Here is a 20325-nt window from a genome sequence, read left to right on the forward strand (position 1 = left end):
TGAATCTTGCTCAAAATCCAGAAGAATAAAATCTCCATTTGGCAGCATAAGACTTTCAAGTAGTATGCTTATGTCAACCAGGATCTTCAGAAAACTATCATCTAATGATTGGGGGAGGAAAGAGTAGGCGCTAGGCACAAAGTTGTAGGGATGAAGTAGATTTGGATGGAGAATATGAGATTGGGATAGCAGTTCAGTTTAGAAAGAAAAATCATTGCCTTTGGAGAAAACTAGAAGCTCAGCCAACTGTGACCAGTGAGCCCAGCAGAAGACAATGACGATGATGGTCAGTGATCTTTCTGAGGGCAAATAAAATGAAATAAAATGGAGTGAAGACAAATGCTACACTAAATTGTGATGAAATTACAAAGACATTTGCTATAGATACTGGATCATTGCATATCCTGATGCAAAACATTTATTAATTTCAAATTTGCACATGACACAAAATTGGGTGGGAAAGCTGGTAGCTTGGAAGATAGAAAGGAAATGCAAAATTATCTTGATTGCTCATTGAAAAATGAGCAGAAAAGAACAGTATAAAATTTAACAGAGACAAGTGCAAAGTTCTTCATTTAGGAAAAACAAATAAAATGCACAAATAGGAGAAACTAAGTATGTTTAGCCTTGAGAAGAGAAGACTGAGGGAGCACATGATTGGACTTTTCAAATACCTAAAAGGTATTTACACAGAAGAGTCACAATTTGTTCTCTATCATCCAAGACTGTGAGACATGAAATAATAGGCTTAAGTTGCAGGAAGGCAGATTTTGGTTGCATATGAGGAAACCTGACAATGGAACCAAGACCCTGGGTAGGAGATTCTCTATCACGGGAGGTATTCAAGCACAGGCTGGACAACCATCTGTCAGGGGTGCTTTAAACAGGATTCCTGCACTGAGTACGGGGTGGGACTCATTGTCCTAAGTGGCCAATTTCAACACTATGAATGTGCCTATGTGGGGCTGCCCTTGAAGACAGTTTGGGAGCTGCAACTTCTGCAAAATGTGGCATTCCGATTGAAAGTGAAGACCAGGTTTGAACATATAACACGGATTCTGCCTCAACTGCACTGGCTGCCTGCATGTTTCCAAGCTCAATCCAGGCTGCTGCTTTTGACCTATAAAGCTTTACATGCATTGGGGCGGCAATGTCTGATGGAGTGCCTCTCCTGGTATAACCCTGCCCATACACTACAATCAGCATCTGAGGCCCTTCGTCCTCCTCCAAGGAAGATTTGGAGAATAGCAACAAGGAAGAGGGCTTTCTTGATGATGGTTCCCTGATTATAGAATGATCTCCCCACTGAGGTTCATCTGGCGCCAACATTGTCATCTTTTCAGCACCAAGGTAAGACTTTCCTCTTCTCCCAGGCATATGATGAGGTGTTTTTTGTTTTACTTTTTTTTACCAAGTCCTGGCAGTTTTATTGTTAACTGTTTATAACATTGCCAGCATTGGGAGTTGATTATGGGAGTTGTGGCCAAAATATCTGGAAAGCCACAGTTGCCCATTCCTGATGTAAGAGCAGGTAGGGCTTCCTAACTGGAAAAGGAAATACTGTTTCACCATAAATGTTACAGTTTGAGTCTTAACCTACCAGTAAGTGCAACCAACTTTTATTGACATGAATGTTTTTCTAGTAATTTATTTTTAACCTAACTTACCAGTCACTGTCTCACCTAAATGTCTTTTCTTTCTTCCTTCTGGTAATTGTTCAGGCATTTCTGCCATAGCTTGATGTTTGGAACTAGATGTATATCCACAGCTCCACTCTCGAGAAGGAGCTTTATACTGACAATATTCTACAACAGAATAAGCATTATTTTACTATTGTTCCTTGTTTAAAATGAAACCTTATAAGTTCTAGTAATACACATTTATGGAACTACAAACTATCTAAAATAAGCAATACCAAACACCAAATGGTAAGTGTATGAATTTCATCTATTTTTCTATGACTGAGGCTGCAAACCTATACATGGGGCTTACTTCTGAGTAGACATACACAGGCACACTGTTACACAGTATATTTACATTCCCAACAGTTACTTTAGTCAACAGTTACTTTGGACAACTTGTGATCCTCCAGATGTTTTGATCTACAACTTCCATCAGCCCTAGCCAGCATAATGAGGCATGATGGGAGTTGTAGGCCAAAATATCTAGAGGGCTACAATTTGTCTTTAGGCAGAGCAGAACAAGTGGTCCATTATAGAGTCCACATTGGAAATACATTATGAGCCTGAAAAGTTAATTTGCTTATTTAGATGCATAAATTAATATTTTTCAACACATTTTACAATAAAATAATCTTTAACATACAGCTCTTGAAAATGTTGATTTCCTGATGAAGAATAATGATTGTTTGGGGAAACAACATCAACAACAACAAAACACTTAAGGGTCTCTCCCACTGACTTAGCCCAAATTGTTGCCCTCACTGTCTATGCACAGGTCTACAAGAGCTAAAATCCTCCCTTTTCAAAATAAGAGCTGTATGCTGACCATTAACACTTTGAATTATGGTGACACCATTAACTGTTATGTATAATGGAGGGAAATCAACAAAACCACGTAGAAGGCTAAAAAAATGCATTGCATACCATTTGATGGAGACATTTTAAACTCTAAACCAATAGCAGAAGTTTCAAAAGGATTGCCTTTGATCTCATACTTCTTGAGCAATGTTTTAAAATGTATATGAAGTGGAATATCTGAAAAATAGATATAGGTAAAGAAATAACTACATCCAAGAACAAAAAACAGGTATATGAAGTACCAAGGGGGGGTGTTGGTGGGGAGATAATACACATTAAGTAGATTAATTTTAATCTGGTCACAAACTGTTTTGATCATCTTGGTAGGTGACTTTTGCTGGGAACTGGACAGGAGGAATGCTTCCCTGTTGGTTCATCTGGACCTCTCAGCAGCTTTCAATACCATCACTCATGGTATTCTTCTGATTGGGGTGGGACTGGTGACACTGCTTTGCGATGGTTTCAGCCCTTCTTGGAGGGACAATTCCAGTAGGTGGTGCTGGTGGAGTTGGCCATTGACCTGTGGTGTCCCACAGGATTTTATTCTGTCCTGCATGCTGTTTAACAACTACATGAAACCACTGGGAGAGGTTATCTGGATTTTGGAGTTCAGTGCCACCAATATACGGATAACACCATCACAAGCCAAGGAAATTCACAATCAATGTCTCTATATCAGTAATGTACTGGAAGAAAGCAAACAAACTGAAACTTAATCAAGGCCAGATAGAGGTGGCCTGGTCACAGAAAGGCAGATAAGAATCAGGGTTCAGCCTGTTTGGAATGGTGTTGTGGGGGGACGGGGACAGGATTGTAGTTTGGAGGTATTCCATGGATTCTCTTTTAGACGTGCATGTTTTGGCAGTGGCCAGGAGTTCGTTTGTTCAACTGAGGCTTGTGTGCCAGTATCACTCATTCATGGATGCGTTTGATGGTGACACACACCTTAATTACATTTCATTTGGGTACTGCAATGCCCTTTATGTGGGGCTGTTGACCAACACCAGTTATTGGGATCATGTAACTCCTGGGTTACGTTACACTGGCTACTGCTCCATTTCCGGGCACAATTCAAAATGCTAGTTTATGTCCTATAAAGCCTTAAACAGCTTAGGACCAGGTTACATTAAGGGTCACCTTCTCCTGTATGAACGTGCCTGTTATTATAACTAACCTCCTTGTTGATAGTCTTCCACCAGCATGGAAAAACCTGCTTACTGAAACAAGCATTTGGCCTCCAGAAGTGGTTTGTCTTCTCTGCTGCTTTATGTCTTAATCCAATTTTTAATTTCATGGATGTTTTAACTGGTTAGTTTTAAAATATTTTATGTACTTCTATTTGATGTTTAGATAGCTTAATATTATTTATTTTTTAAATTGTAGATTTTATTATTGTTAATCACCTTGGGAATATTTTATGGAAAGGCAGGGTATAAATGTAGTGTTTGTATATACACACACACACACACGCACACATGTGAAGCTTACTAACAAGGCTGGAAAATTCACAATCTCCCTCTCATGCCAAACCTCTAAAATCCCTTGAAACAGCAAGAACGAAAAAAGAGTTATGAGGAGGTATGACCATCACATCTTCTACTTTAATGGGAGATTTAATTAATGATCTATGTTCAGACTCCAGGGTGGAAGGGCCACACTGCCCTTCTTCCAAAGGTCTGAGCAGTGTGGCAGAGGCGGCACGAGCTCCTTCCTAACTCTTCCTACAGTGGTTCACCATCTTACTTAGCAAATGTGATTGCTTGCATTACCCTTGCATTTCCACTGGCAAAGAAATAAAGTAAGATTGCCACATTCACTTGTTTACACAACCATGTAGAGATACTAGGGAATTCTGATTGTGCTGGGACTTCCCAGCACATGGACGCAGGTGTTTGAAGAGATTATGATAATATATGTGGAGTCTAGGAAAATGCAACCCTTCTGCAGCTCTTTGGCAATGGATTTTTACACTATACAGTCAAAATATTTCTCAAAACACTGATTCTCAAAATATTGATTCAAATTTATCAATGCTACAGCATACAGTCAAGGAAAAAACCAACCCTGCTCTGCTGTACATATGATAGCAAGAAGCCACTTACCTGAAGGAAATGATAAGACAGGATGGAATGAAGTGTCCAGTTCTAACATGAATTGCCTTTGTGACCTGAATTGGGTGTTAAACTCATAACTACTCCATGTGGAACCTGGAACTACCTCTTCGGTGTTAAACAAGGGATCTTTCAGTTGCATAGCCTGTAAGATGACACACAGATTTAAAGTGTTATAGCGGGTTCAATTCTAAACAAAATCAGGCCAACAAATTCAGCCTGTTTCAGATGGGTTTGCGTTCCTTTTGAAAAAATCTGTTTCTCAGTTTAGATGTGCATCCAAACCAAACTTTACTCCTGGATAGCCAAGTAATGATTGAGGATTAGGAGTGTCCCTTTTCAGATGACACACTAAGCTATGGTGGTTAAGCATTTTGAGCTAAACATTATGGGTTAGCGTGTCATGTAAAACATGACTTAGCATATCGTGTGAACCATTCCTAATCATAGTGGCTATATAACCATAGTTTAAACACGGTCACTAATCATTTGCTGCAAAAGGGTTAATGGCCTAACCATGCCTTGGCATGTCGTCTGAACAGGGTCAGTGTGTTTGCATGGCTTAGCTTGATGTTCCAACTATGCCCATTTCTGGAAATGGCAGATCTGGTGTCAGTTACACATGCACAAGTTACATCAATTTGGACTGCCTTTGAAAAATGTTTGGAAGTTTCAGCTATTGCAGAATGCAGCAATGAGAAGTCTGACCATAATCTGATTTCTAGACCACATAACTCCATGGTTATACCAATTACAGTGGCTCCCAATCAGTTTCCAGGCCCAATTGGGATCAGTGGTTTTTAATGTGTTCATAAACGATCTGGAATTAGAGGTGAGCAATGAGGTAGCCAAGTTTGCTGATGACACTAAATTATTTAAGGTGGTTAAAATAAAAAGGTATTATAAGAGCTGGCAGGGGAGACACCATGATCATGAAAGTGGTTTTCCCAGGTTGAGGTTCATCCATTGTACTCCAGGTGTGCTGATGCCTGTGATTTCCCCAAATGCAGGAAAGTTCTGCAAAAGGATCTTTCCAAACTGGGAGAATGAGCATTAAAATGGTAAATATGGTTCAATGTAAACAACTGTAAAGTGATGCGCAATGGGTCAAAAAACCCCAACTTCACATATATGATGATGAAATCCAAGCTAGCAGTGACTGACCAAGAAAGTTATCTTGGGGTTGGGGTGAACAGCTCAATAAAAAAATCAATACAGTGTGTGGCTGCTGTGAAAATGGCAAATTCCATGTTGGAAAAGAAACTGAAAATAAAACTGCTAGTATCATACTGCCCCTACACGAACGTCTGGTGCAACCACACTTGGAATAGTGGGTACAGTTCCAGTCATTGCATCTGAATAAGGATATTGTAGGGCTGCAAAGGTGCAGAAAAAGATGACTGAAATGATCAAGGGGGTGCAGCATCTCCCCTCTGAGGAAAGGTTACACTATCTGGGACTGTTTGACTTAGAAAAAGGGCAAGTAAGATGAGATTTGAAAGCCATGTACAAAATGATGTATGGTGTGGAGAAAAAATTGATATAGGGCAAACTAGTGGAGGCAGAAAAGAAAAAATGCAATTATTTCAATTACGTGTGTTTAGATATATCTTGACTGAGCTGCAATCCTGCATGCGATCTAGTGGAATGGGCCAAAGGCTTCATGTAAAAGGCAGGTTTTATGGAGGGATTAGTCAAGATTGTTGATTTAAAGAATTTACTTCAGAACATAGAGAAAATTAATACAGCTCTCCGTAAGAAAACTAATGGCTAAATAGATATGCATAGACTATAGCAGTAGGTAGCAGAACAAATAAGCTGCTGCCATTTGTTACAGAACTGATGGTTCTAGTGTATACCATTTGGTTTCCAATTTGTGGCACAGAGAAGTCTCACGCAACCACTTGTCCCATATGCTAAGCAAGCATCTTTTGGGGAAAAATTTAAGATTTAAATAATCTCACTTTGCACTATGTTTCACAAAGAATTTTATACTTTTGTACTCTTGAGATGAGAATTTTCAGCTAATGAAGAACTGGTGGCTTACTTATAACTGAAGTTTTTCAAGTGGTCACCTGCTTAGTTACATTAATGGGAATCTATACCTGCACGGAGCTAGTTTTGAGAGCTTTAGCAAGGGAAACTGGAAATTGTCTCTCCCTCCCTATAAGCTTATGACAAATAAATATGTTAGTCTTTAAGATGCCACAAGATTCTATGTCGATTTCGTGGTAAAGACTAACATGGCTACTACCCCTCTGGAGATCTATGACCTGGTTTGTACAATAAAAAGCCACGGTGGGATGCAGCACACGGTGGGCAGGATTTACATATTCAATGCTCAGCCACAGCTTGTTGCATCTTAGCAGGTATTTTGACTTAGTTTGCATGATCAAACAGCCCACTGTAGCCGCCACGTGCCATAACCCACAGTGTTTTATTTATTTGTCTTAATTACAAATGAAATTTGGCTTCTCAGTGTGTAAGGCTACTATAATTACTTTCACTAGTACAAGCTAAGGATGTGCTTGTGTATCTGGAAAGTCTTCTTTGCTACGTTTTTTTTTTCCTTCCCGAGAATTGAGGGCAAAGTAGAAGAACCTTATTGGAAAACAAGGTTTGCTCCTAGTTGGATTGTGTGTGGGGGTTTTTTTTGGGGGGGGGAGTGTTTTATAGAAAATATGGCTTCTAATATGCCTGAGATTCATTTAAAAAATAAATAAGATCTTAAAAGAACAAGAAACATTTTCTGGATATATAGGGCGAATCTTCTGCCAATGAACAAGAGTTTGAACTGAGGACAAAGTAGAAAAACATTATGAAAAAACAAGGGTTGCTTGTAGTAATTTAAGCCATGGTGGACTGCAGTGCACGCCAGTGCCCATTTTGAATATTCAACACCCAGCTGCAGCTTGTGATGTTGTACAAACCTGGAGACCATGTGCTATGCAAGAGTTAAACAATCCTCATGCAAACCAGGTCAAAGTATCTAATTATTACCCTATTTCTTCTAAGACACACTTTTTTCCCCATATAAACATCTCTAAAAATGGGGTGCGTCTTAGAATCGCGGGTGTGTCTTAGGGTTTTTTTTCCTGTTGGTGGTACTGAAATTAGTGTGCATCTTACAATCGATGGCGTCTGACAATCGAAGAAATACGGTATATCCTGTGCAACAGCCAGACATCCAGCAGACATCCATACTGTTGAAGTGCCAACAAAAACAGATACAATCCCATTCAAATGTTATCAAGTACTCTGTTCCACTATTTCCTCCCTACTTCAAGACACATTATATTTTAAGCTTCAGAAGAATATGCATTTTGTATAAAAAATATACATTCAGGAGTATTTTAGGAGATGCTACCTAGAAGTAAAATTAGAAACACTCTGAGATAATTTAAACAAAATACATGTCCATTGTAATAAAACAATTTTAAAAACTTGTCATGGCAGTGCAAAGTAATCCCCAAATACAATCTTACTCAATTTTTGTTAAGAGGAAAATTTACTGGCATATCGTTGCTTTTAAAATAAATGGGGAAATTCTCTTTAAAAGTAATGACTAAATCAAGCTGTAACATACAGTTAAATAAAGTAAACACTGGATAGATTGCCTCTGCTTACCATAGGACCAAAGAAGTCAATACAAGAATGTTCATTTTAAACAGATGAAAATTACTTTGCTTTCCTTAGATGAAGACAAATGTTATGTCTTTGAAGGGACATAACATTTTTTAGCTTCAATAACTGGCTAAGCTTAGCTCTGGCCTAGGGTATTTTGTTACTAAGAAAGCTCTTTTTATATATATTATGATCATTTTGGCAAATGGAAACTGGACCAATGACACATTATTGAAATTGGGAATATACTTTTAGTGTGTTGAGTATGTTTTTTGGGGTGGTTGTACTAGCCAAAGGCCATGACAAATACACCAAAATAAAATATTTATACATATATACAATAATATAAACATTTCGAACAGTAGAAAATTATACAGATAACTTAGAATTTGCCATAACTAAAACTCAGCTTTCCCTCAGCAGTCTGAATCTCTATGGCAGTTTATGGCAATTTTGTCTAGCTCTCTCTTCCTAATCTTTTTTGCTGCCAGAGCAAACAAATCCACTTTATGTGTCACATGACTGTTGGTATCATTCAGAAGAAAAAGAACCGTTTCTGCAAGGACATTCCTTTATCCATGTGTTAAACAAGGGTTTCAGGAATATCTCTCTTGGGTCCCTATACAGAGGGAAAATTAATATGTAGTGAACAATGTCTTTCACTTGATGTTGGCCACAGATGCAGAGTCTGCATTCAAATGGCACCTTGTGGTAGCGTCCATCCAGAACTGCAGTTGGCATAACTTGGAATCTCAGTTCAATAATAGCATTTCTTAGGGAAAGAAGCCTCAGTTTGGACAAATAGCTGGCTCTGAAGCGTTCTGTTTTCAAAAGAGGGAACCACCAGGAGAATTTAGAGTTCTTAATTAGTTGCAGATCCCTCCTAGAATCTATCCAGAATAGCCAATCCCTTATAGTTGCTTCTTATCTATATCAAGGACAGGTATCATCCATAATTTTGTAAAGATTTTGATTCATTTGGCTATGTGCATTAGATTCTAAGCTTTTTAAAAAGCTTTTATTTAATGTTATTTGCACCCACACCAGGGGAGAAAACATTTTTCCATGTTTAAATATTTAATTCGATTAGGTACTTTATAGCTGTTTTATGTTGAGAAGAATCTTAATTTAACACAGATCGACCTTTAAGGCACTATATTAAGACTATGAAGCTAGCTTGGAACCACAAAAATGAGGGTGTTGTGTTCATTTGTGTTTTTTTTAAAAAAATAGCCTTTCAATTTCCTTTAAACTGAGCACGGCCAGCTGTGTAAGCTTTTCAGTTAAAGACATATTCCAAAAACAAACAGACAGTAGATTTATATGGTAACGTGTTTCCTCAAAGGCTAGTGTTCTATTAAAAACCTTTATGTTCCCATCTCCTTTCCCAGATTGTTAAATGAAAGTAAATAGAACACTGCAACAAATGCATTAATTTGATAAAGGAGTTCTTGAAGTATTATTAGCTTTAGGCCTTTGAATCCCAATAAACTCATACATGAAGAAATACTCTAGATCCAATGAAAACATTGTCAAGTTATTTTATATAAATCATTGTGAGAACAAATCCTACTCCGGGTGCACTCTTCCTGGCATAATTTACACAAAGGAAGACCATAACATATGTCACCTGCACAGTAGCAAACCATGTCCTCAATGGAAAGTGCAGGGTAAAAGTGCCCCATTTCAAACAAAAACAGATCCAGCAAAGCAGACTTAATTGCCCTTCTTCTGAAATCGCACACAACAATTTTCTGAGGTATACTGAAATGCATCTTGGGGTAGTACCAAGTCTCCAAAAACATTTGTGTAAGTTTTGAGTGTACTTGTTGTCAAGGTTTTAAAATCTTACCATATGTAAGAGCTTGGATGTCTTACTTAAACAGTTACAATTTTACATTTTAAAAAAAAGTAACAAAAAAGAGTACTCCATAAATAATCAATAAATTATCTCCCTAATTACTAGTGCCCTTGACTATGGCTCCGAGTCCTCCCTTTAATTGTTCATCGTCATCAGTGACTTAGGTCACACTCTCTTTCCTCTCAGTTCTGTAATACAAAAGCGACTAATAGTAGCGGAAGAACTGTTTCTGAGAGGCTCACAACAGTTCTTAGTGACTTCCAGATAGATCTTTCCCTTGCTGTTTTAGCCAAAAATTCAGTGGCCCTGTTCACAACAGCAGAAAACCATGGGTTAAGAACAAATCATAGGTTAATTTTGGGTTATTTAACCAACAAACAATCCATAGTGTCTGGTTCACACAGCAACCGACGATCCAGCCAATCGGGGACTGATTATGCAAAGCAGAAGTTGTTCTCATGTGGCATGCAACCCAGCAAATTGTAGGTTAACCAACCCATGATATGTTGCCATCATGGGCGAACTGGGTCAGTTCAATACAGGGGTTTACTTCCATATTAAGTTCTATTTTTCAAAACATGTGCTATCTACAGCCTTTTTTAAAGCATAACCTGTGCTCTCCTGGCATAAGGCATGAGAAAGGGGTGCATAATTAGAGTGGCTCAACACTTCCACCTTTAGAACTTCCAAGAACTTCCAGATAAAAGGGACAGTGGATGGAAAATATGAATTAAATAAATAACTCATTTTCAAAGCTGATCTGTGAAAGTCCACCTTCAGTCATTGTATAATATTTGAAATTGTAAGATTAAAAATAGTACACAGTCTATCTGGGAGCAACTACTGGCACATCCTCTCTGCTATGAGGTCTACAAATGTCCTTTAAAAAAAAAAGAAAAAAAAGGTAACAGAGTATCAGAGTTTTAAGAAAATAAAGAAATATCACTTACCTGTAACTGTAGTTCTTCGAGTGGTCATCTGTACATTCACACATATGGGCTCTGCTCCTGTGTGGAGCCTAATTCTGGAACTTCTACAAGCTGAGAACAGCTTTGGCGGGAACCCCTCCCCCACCATCCACAGAGCATGTCACCAGGTTCCCACTCTGATCCTCAGTTCCTTGAGACCGCCCGAGCAGTCCCTTCTGAGGAAAGATCCACTATGCACTCTAAATTTGACACCGTAGTGGGGACAACGGTGGGTGGGTTGTTTGAATGCACAGATGACCACTCGAAGAACTACAGTTACAGGTAAGCAACCTGTCTTTCTTCTTCGTGGTCTCTGTGTATCACAGATATGAGTGAATAACAAGCTAGGCTTTTATAAAATGGATAAGAGGACCATTCGTTAAAATCTGCAGTCCCATTGGGCTCGGAGTTCCAAATGATAATGCTTGGCGAATGTCTGGGGAGTCAACCTTGTCGCTGCTTTACACAGAGCTGGAATCAAAACTCCTCTCTCGAAGGCTGAAGAGGTAGCCATTCCTCTGGTCGAGTTAGCCTGTTAACGGGATGCCCGCAATGTCATGCCAGCCTGATCGTTTGCACGATCCAAGATGAGAGTCTCTGTATTGAGACCTGCAGTCCTTTCTGCTGGCCACCGTAGCAGACAACGGAAAACAGCTGTTCTAGATGTATAGAAAGCTAAAGCCTGTCTGACATCTAGTGTATGTAGGGTGGTTTCCAAAGGAGACAACAGCGACGGGAGGAAAACTGTAACACAATGTCCTGGTTCAGATGGAAGGAAGAGATTACTTTGGGAAGAAACAAAGGGTCAGGTCGTAGAACTACCCTATCGTTGTGAAAAGTGAGATAGGGAGGATCAACACGTAATGCACATAGCTCTGATGCTCTTTGGGCTGAAGTGATTGTAACTAAAAACACAACTTTAAAAGTTAACAAGCGAACATCAGTGGTGGCTAGAGGCTCAAAGGGCTTGACCGACAATGTTTTTTGAACAACAGAAAAGCTCCACTGAGGCAAGAAAGACCGCAATGGAGGAACCAGGTTCTTCATGCCTTTCATGAAGCACTTAACATGTGGGTGTGTGAAGACTGTTGAGCCTTGAATCATATGGTGTGAGGCTGAAACAGCTGCCAGGTACACTCTAAGTGAGGAGTATTTGAGTCCTTTCTCAAATAGAGAGTAAAGACATAAGAGAATTACTCTGATAGGCACCATAACTGGGTTGAAGCCTTCACTGATTGCAAACTTGCCAAAAACTTCCCTTTTCCTAGAATAAGACTTTCCAGTGGCTGGTCTTCTGGCTGCTTGCATTACATCTAAAATTGACTGTGGCTATTGCTCATTCAGTTGGGGTTCCTTATTCTCCACCCTGTCCATCTCAGAGTGGGCAAGTTGGGATGTGGAATGCGACCATGTTCTCTGGAGATTAGGTCATGCCTCATGGGTAGTCTGATGAATTCCACCAAGGATAGTTTGAGTAGAGGTGTGAACCATGCCTGTCTCGGCCACCATGGAGCAATTGCGTCTGTTCAGTCTCTTCGTAGTTTGACTATGACTCTTGCTAAGAGTGGAATTGGTGGAAATAGGTAGACTAGGGAGCCTGCCCACACACATTGGAAGGCATCCCCCATGGATGATGTCCCTATCCCTGCTCTTGTACAGAAACGAGAGCATATGGCGTGCTGTGGTGATGCAAAAAGGTCCACTGTTGGCTGACCCCATGTTCTGAATATTGTGGTGCGAGCTGACTTCCACAGCTACCAATCATGCGTGCCTTAGAAGTGGCGACTGAGGGTATCTGCTAAGCAATTTTCTTGTCCTGCAATATGCAGGGCCGACAGGGTAATATTGTGAGCAATGGCCCAGTAGAAAAGTTCTAGAGTCAAAGCAATAAGGTCTGTAGAGCCACCCTGTTTGTAGACATGCCAGACCACAGACATATTGTTTGTAAGTATTTGAAGGTTGTAGCCTGACAGGGCTTTCTGGAAAGTGAGAGTAGCTTTCTTTACTGCTAACAATTCCAGCATATTTATGTGTTTGAACCTGTCTACGTTGTTCCAGTGACCCTGAATTGTTAATCGGTTGCAATGAGCCTCCCAACCCACTTGTGAGGCATCTGTCACTAGGGTCTTTTATAGTGTTGTGGGGACAAAGTCCAAACCTTGAAGAATGTTGGGTTTTTCTGTCCACCAGCGAAGTGAGTTCGCTACTGTCGTTGGGACTGTTAATACTAGGCAATGAGCGTCTGAGCTGTTGTCGTAATTTTGCAGGAGCCAGACCTGAAGGGGCCTCATGTGGAGCCGTGCCCAAGGTACAACATTGACCGTTGCTGCTGTGAATCCAAGTAGTTTCTGTACCTTGAACACAGACACTGTTCTGTGTTGACATAGATTATGAGCCAGAGTGGACAGTGTGTCTGCCCTGTCCTTTGGTAGGAAAGCTCTGCTTATTGTTGAATCCAGAATTGCCCATATGAATTTGATTCTTTGTGTGGGTCTGAAAGTGGTTTTTTGTTCGTTGATGCAGAGTCCTAATGATTTTGGGAGACTGACGGTGAGATTGGTGTTTAGAATTGCTTCTCCCTTCATCTTGGCTACAAGGAACCAGTTGTCCAGGTACAGATAAACTTCTACCCCCAGAATTCTCAGGTATGCACATATTGTTGCCATGCACTTCGTAAAAACCCTGGGAGCCATAGTCAAGATGAATGGGAGTACCCAGAACTGGAACACCTAGTCTCCTATCGCAAAACAAAGGAAGTGCTGCTGATCTGCATGGATGCTAATGTGAAAGTATGCATCTCTTAAGCCCACCACAGAGAACTAAGCATCTTCGACGAGAAGAGGAAGGATAGTGGTCATCGTGGTCATCCTAAATATTATGGTCTTGACATACATATTGAGGTCTCTGAAGTCCAGGATAGGTCGAAGGCCTTCGTCCCACTTCGGGACCGTGAAGTAATGAGAGAAAAAACCCTTTTTGATGTTGTAGGAAGTGACACATTGTATAGCCCCTTTCTTCAATAACGTGGTTGTCTCCTGTTGAAGCACAGGGGGAAATGGAGTAATCTTCACGGTCCCGATGGGAGGGAGGGCTTCGAAGTCTATCCTGTAACCATGGAAGATCATGTTTAGCACCCATACATTGGTAGTGATGGAGGTCCATGCCTTTAAAAAAGGGGTGAGGCTGTTTCCAAATCTTGGATGGACCATCAAGGAATTTATGGAGTCAAAGCTGACACTTGGTATTGTTGTTCAGTTTGTGTCTGGGTTGCCTGAAGCGGTTAGCGAACTGTTGCTTCTTATATTGAGCTGGGGGTTGGTATCTAAAGGATCGATCCTGTTGCTGTTGTTGCTGCCTAGGGAAGTACTGAGACTGATTTCAATACCATTGTCGAGCGTGATAGGGAGGTTGTTGTTGCTGACCTATCCCCATATTTTTTGCTGGGTTTTTTGCCTTTTGGATATTGTCCATGGCATCATCCGTAGATGAGTTGAAAAAGCCCTCTCCGCCAAATGGGAGGTCTTCTATTCTGGCCTGTGCCTCCTGGTAAGCCTGCTCAGCACAACCAGGCGTGCCTTCTCAGGGCCACCGTTCCAACCATGGCCTCCGATGCGCAATCGGTTTCATGGTGTGCAGTATTAATCTGTTGTCGAGTTTTATCGCTTCTGTGTAGAAAACGTTGGCTAACTCTCTCTGCTCGTCAGGGAGGACATTTTTTCCCAAAGAAATCATTGGTATTGGGACATAGTAGCCTGATACTTGGACACCTTAAGAGCAAGAGCAGTTGATGAACAGATCTTACGGCCCAGTCCATCAAACCTATGTCCCTCCTTGCCTACTGGTGCAGAACGTTTATTCTGCAAGCGATCTTGTGACACTTCCACAATTATGCAGTTAGGTTTGGGATAGGTGAACAAAAAAGAGGCACCCTTTTCCTGAATCCGATAAAGCGATTCTAGTCTTTTTGAAGTTGGTGGCATCGATGAGGGTGACTTCCAGGACTGCTGGGCTGTCTGTAGTAAGGTGGGAAGGAATGGTATTGCGACTTGTGTCAATGCCTTCAAATAAGCCACATCAAAAACAGGGTCATTTAGTTTCTCCATAGGCTGTAGCATCTCAATATTGAGAGATTGTGCCATCTGTTGAACCTGCTCTGCAAAGTGAGCCATGTCCTCATGCGGCGATGCCCTATCTGGTGTGCAAACCAAGTCGTTTGGTGATGGGATGGATGGGGGGGGGGCAGATGATACCGAAGTAGAATCTGATTGATAGTCCTGGGGGGAGGATCCTCCTAGGGGGGAGGATCTCCTTTCCCTGCCTCTCTCTCGATCCCAAGAAATGGTAGAGGGCTGAATTGTAGCTTGAGGTTGCACCTCTGTTGATGTCGAAGGTGCGACTGCGGTTTGTTGAGGAGCCGCTCGTGGTAAAGGTGGCGGCAAGAGAGGAAGTGTTTCCTCCTGTGGTGGGTGAGAAATTGTTTCTGCTGGTGCTTATCGATACTGTGGGTAATCCAGGTATACTGATTTATCATAGAAATAATCTTGTTCCCTACGGTATCACCATGCATCTCACAAGCATGGACAATGTGGTGCGAAGGACCACTCTGAATATCAGTCGCATTCTCTGGAGGGAGAGCGAGATCTATCTCTACAGTGCCCTGATGGGCATCTATCTCGAGATTCCCTCGATGCCATAGATCTCAGCGAGACATCACGGAGTCATGGGCACGGACTTGATTCTCGGGCCCGAGTTGTTTGAGAAGGCGGGTGAAACGCTGCCAGCTGTGCCTCCAATGGGGAGTCCCTGATTTCTCCTTCCGAACTGGAGGCTATTGGTATTGGATCGTTAAACGGTACCGTAACTGAACCAATGTTGGTATCAGTGATTTCAGTATAGGCAGTGGAGACGATAGCACCAGTCTCGGTGATGGGATCTGACTCATCTCGGCATGTTTGCCAGAGTCCTTCGATTTCTTTTTCTTTTTATGGTTTTTTCCACCTGTTTTTTGCTCTCTTGTCCATTTAGATGTGAAAAGGGACTATGGATCGGCTGGAAGTTGAGGAGTCAGTAGGGTGAGTGGTCTGCACCAATGGTTGCGGAGATGACAGGTGCGCCATCTCCATATCCCTCAAGGTCAGAGGAGATTTGGAAGATTTTGGTGGATCTATTGCCGCTAGTGCTCTCTTCCACAATATCGCCTTCAGGCAATCTGACCGATTTCTCCAGGCCTGCTTAGAGAAGCTCAGGTAAAAGGAGCACGCTTCCAATATGTGTGCCTCTCCTAGACACAAGAGTCGCAAAGAGTGTCTGTCAACGATATCTTGTGGCCGCGCTTAGAACACTTCTTGAATAATGCCTTCTGTGCCAAAGGCCGCTTCCACAAACTTGTGATCCGAGATCACAAAGGGAAAGAGGAACAATTATATATTATTTAAGAAAGATAATGAAGAAGAAACAAACGTTAAGAACTGGAAAGGAGAAGAAAGATAAGAAAGAGTCCTCAGCAAACAAACAAACGTTAGAAACGGAGAAGTTCTTAAGAGTTGTTAACCAACAGGCGGTTGAAAGAGAACTGAGGATCTGAGCGGGAACCGAGTAGCATGCGCTGTGGACAGTGGGGGAGGTTTTCCCACCAAAACTGTTCTCAGCTTGTAGAAGTTCTGGAGTTAGGCTCCATGCAGGTGCAGAGCCCATATGTGTGATGCACAGAGACCATGAAGAAGAACTAGGTCAAGCAGGTGCTTCAAAAGCTTGAGGTGATAAATTTTCTATTCCTTTAAACAGAAGGTTGGTGAATAGTGAGTTAGCAAAGTACACTAGCTCTCTATTGCATATTTTGTCCAGTTGGATGCATTAACTTGGAACTGTGAACTCCAATGCTGCTTCAAATGCAATTTCTTGTCCCAAGTTTGATGTCAAAGGTCATATGGAAGCATTTTTCAATATATTATTTAGTACTACACTGTACTCCTTTCGTCGCCAGCTGAAGACCTTTTTATTCACTCAGTATTTTAACACTTAATTTTAACTTAAATTTAAATTATACTGTTTTAACTCTGTATTTTAACCTTATATCAATTTTGCTGCGTGGTTTTATCCTGGTTGTGCTTTTTATATTGTATTTTGTATTTGTATTTTTAACTTGTTGGTTGTTTTATGATGATTTTAATTTTTGTGAACCGCCCAGAGAGCTTCGGCTATTGGGCGGTATAAAAATGTAATAAATAAATAATAAATAAATAAATAAATAATACTAAACACTTCAATGTTCTATATGTACATGCATAGTAACATCTTTTAGCTTCCACAGAGACCTGGTAGATGAAGCCACTATCCTATCACCACAATGGAATGCAGAGTAAAAGTACATTTTTTTTATCTGAAGAGGTGTGTCATCTCTACCAGCAAAAGCTTTTTACATCATTAGTATCTTCAACCTGGCTCTGAGTTCATGTATCCTGCACCAGTTATTTGAATGGAGCACACAACATGGCACAGCAAGGTTGCTTTCCTGGTATATTTCCACATTTAAATACTCAAGTGTTAAACAGTAACACTTCTAATTTGTTAAAACTTATATGAACTCATATGAAGCAGACTCAAGTCTTATACCATAGATGAGTAACTTTGCCCTCCCCTGCATTAGCCCAGCCTTTTGGTCAAGTAAAGCTGTCCTCATCGCTATACATAGAAGACAGTCATCCAGAAAATAGTTTGAACAATGACCCAACCATAGCAAAAATGCTTTCAGTTGTGACATTACATTAATAATAACCAGTCACATTAATGAAACTCCGTTATAACCCATTCTTTTTTTTAAGACACAATCCTATGCATGATTAAAAAGAAAAGAGTCCTACAGCTCCTAGTATATTGCCCAGCCAGACACATTGGCTAGGGAATGTTGGGAGCTGCAGAACTTTTTTTCTGTCTATACATGTATAGGATTGTATCTTTATTTGCTTCTCTTTTCTACTCCTTCCTTTCTTATTAAAAGATTTCTTTCTAAGTCTGAGGACTTTAATAACAAAGATAAGATAATTTATAATCCCCTAATCTTGGCTTGCTTTTTTGTTTTAATATTTAAGAAGAGAATATGTAGAACATTTTTCCAACACCAAGTTAGAAAAATTGAGATAGCAAAGGCCAGCTAGGCGAAATGCAAATAATCCACCTTAAGCCTTGTGTGGCACCACATTCACGTTTGACCTGCTTATTCAAGGAACACCTTGGAGAACACGTAGTATATACATACTCATACTCATACACCCAACCACTGCCATACAAATTGACACACATGGTGATTGGAATCTTAACATAATTTCTTAAAGAAATAGACAAACATTTGCACCTGTTGGTTTGAACTGAAAGCGGTGCTCATTTTGTACAGTTTTCTCCTCCGGAAACTCTGAAGTGGTCTAGTCCGAGCAGATGTGCTCATTGTGGCAACAGGTGAGGTTCTCAGCTTCATCTTGTCTTTCTTTCTTCTCTTCAGGTGTTGCTGGTCAACCAACCAACTGTTGGAAGATGAAATTTCCTCATTGTTCTCGGAATCTCTGAAATGCACAAAACAATACCTGAGTATGTGAAAAATGCTCAGCAATCTCTCCATGTTGTATATTTACATGAGCTCTACTTCATACACCAAGCTCAAGATCAGCAACTGTGATGGATTTTCATGAACCTGGACATTTTACCAGTATAGATGTACTTATTTTAATTTTTGATCATACATTCTCCCTTTTAATTAATCAATCAATTTAATTAGATCATATAAACCTTTCAGCTCTAATTCTAAACCTTTCAAAAATTGTTTCATAATCTTTCTCAGAGTTTTCATAGAGGTACTTTCTCTTAGCAATCAGTTAACATATATAACCTCAAGCAGAAAAGCATGAAGTCCCAGTAGCAAAGTAGTGTGAACAGATCCATAGTTGTTTCTAAAGATCAACAAACGTTTAAATATACACATTGTCTCATGCAGGGATTGGCAACCTTACTGGGCCATGTGCACATCGGCAAGTTGAGAAAATCCTCCAGACACCATCACAAAATAAAGGCCATAACAGGCATGGGAAGTAACCTGCCCAAAACACTGAGTACAAAGCAAAGGTTGGGTCTGAGGCCCAACACACTAAATAATCCCTTTGAACCTGTAAGAAATTGTGCTGCATTTAAAAGAAAGAAAGTGGGAGGGGTTAAGGTACCTTTATCGAATTCCTTCCCCACAAATTTAATTCCCTTCTTTGATTATTATTAATGACATTTTGATTTTATAATACTGAGCAAAGCCCTTAATCTCTAATTTCCATGGTTAGTTTTAATTCATGAGAACATCAGAAAACCTATGCCTGAGACCAAAGCCTATCTAGTCCAGAGTTCGGTTTCTACAGTGGCAAACCAGATGCCTATGCAAAGCCCGCAAGCAGGAAATTGCTTTATTTTATTTTCTATTGATCGAATACATTCCTAGAACAACTTTCTACCAAGGACCTAAGGTAATTTACGATTTTTAAATACTGAAACAAGCAAAGAAATCTTACCAAAACCACTATCACACCCAAACAAACTTGGCAATATAGTTCTCTCAGACTGGTTGCAGGTCCCTTCAGAAGCAACAACATCGCCCACTCACGATCCCCAGCAAATGGTAACGAGAGGCACACTGCTTCCAATGCTGGAGGTGTGGGAGGCTTGTGTTTTCTTTTCCTAATTATACTAATGTGTTTTTATATCATTGTATGTCACGGTGATTACAAGTCTGCTGTAGAAACTAATCTATTTAAATAATAACCAATTTTTTTTAAAAAAAGCTCTGTGCTATTCACTGATTGTATGGCAAAGATCAAATTCTTTGTAACTGCATTTATTATCAAACATGGACTTTTAAAAACCCTTTCTTTGAAATCCGATATGTCTACTCAGAAGTAAGACCCATTGACCCAGCAACACACTCAAAACAACCCACCATAGCTTATTTAAGCACATGTTGGCATGTGGAGGCGCCATTAGCCTAATTAATCAGCTGGCTGCAGCTTGGTGTGTCATCTGAACTGGGGCAATATGGCTTGTTTGAAGGGGGGACATGTCAAAATGATGAGGGAAAAACACTACGTAAAAAAAAAAAAAAGGAAGTTTGCTGCAGATACAACAGGCAAAAAGAATTCAAGGAAGTCTTTTGACTGCTTCATTTGGACATTTTGGTAGTTCATGTTATTCTG

At 40.3% G+C, this 20325-nt stretch overlaps 1 protein-coding gene across 3 annotated transcripts in view; it reads right to left on the reverse strand.

Annotated features, from left to right (window-relative positions):
• The window catches only part of KANSL1L (KAT8 regulatory NSL complex subunit 1 like), a 52769-nt gene that overhangs the window by 12529 nt on the left and 19915 nt on the right, over positions 1–20325 (reverse strand). For 2 of the 3 annotated variants that reach the window (XM_063116076.1, XM_063116078.1), the window contains exons 6-9: positions 18456–18660; positions 4643–4796; positions 2607–2717; positions 1668–1805 (exon numbers count right to left, since the gene is read on the reverse strand). In XM_063116076.1, the coding sequence (XP_062972146.1) occupies positions 1668–1805; positions 2607–2717; positions 4643–4796; positions 18456–18660 (608 nt within the window). The remainder of the gene's footprint in view (positions 1–1667; positions 1806–2606; positions 2718–4642; positions 4797–18455; positions 18661–20325) is intronic. The other variant, XM_063116077.1, reaches the window with a different exon arrangement.

The sequence above is a fragment of the Elgaria multicarinata genome, chromosome 2 (assembly GCF_023053635.1).
Source record: "Elgaria multicarinata webbii isolate HBS135686 ecotype San Diego chromosome 2, rElgMul1.1.pri, whole genome shotgun sequence".
NCBI classification, from domain to species: Eukaryota; Metazoa; Chordata; class Lepidosauria; order Squamata; family Anguidae; genus Elgaria; species Elgaria multicarinata.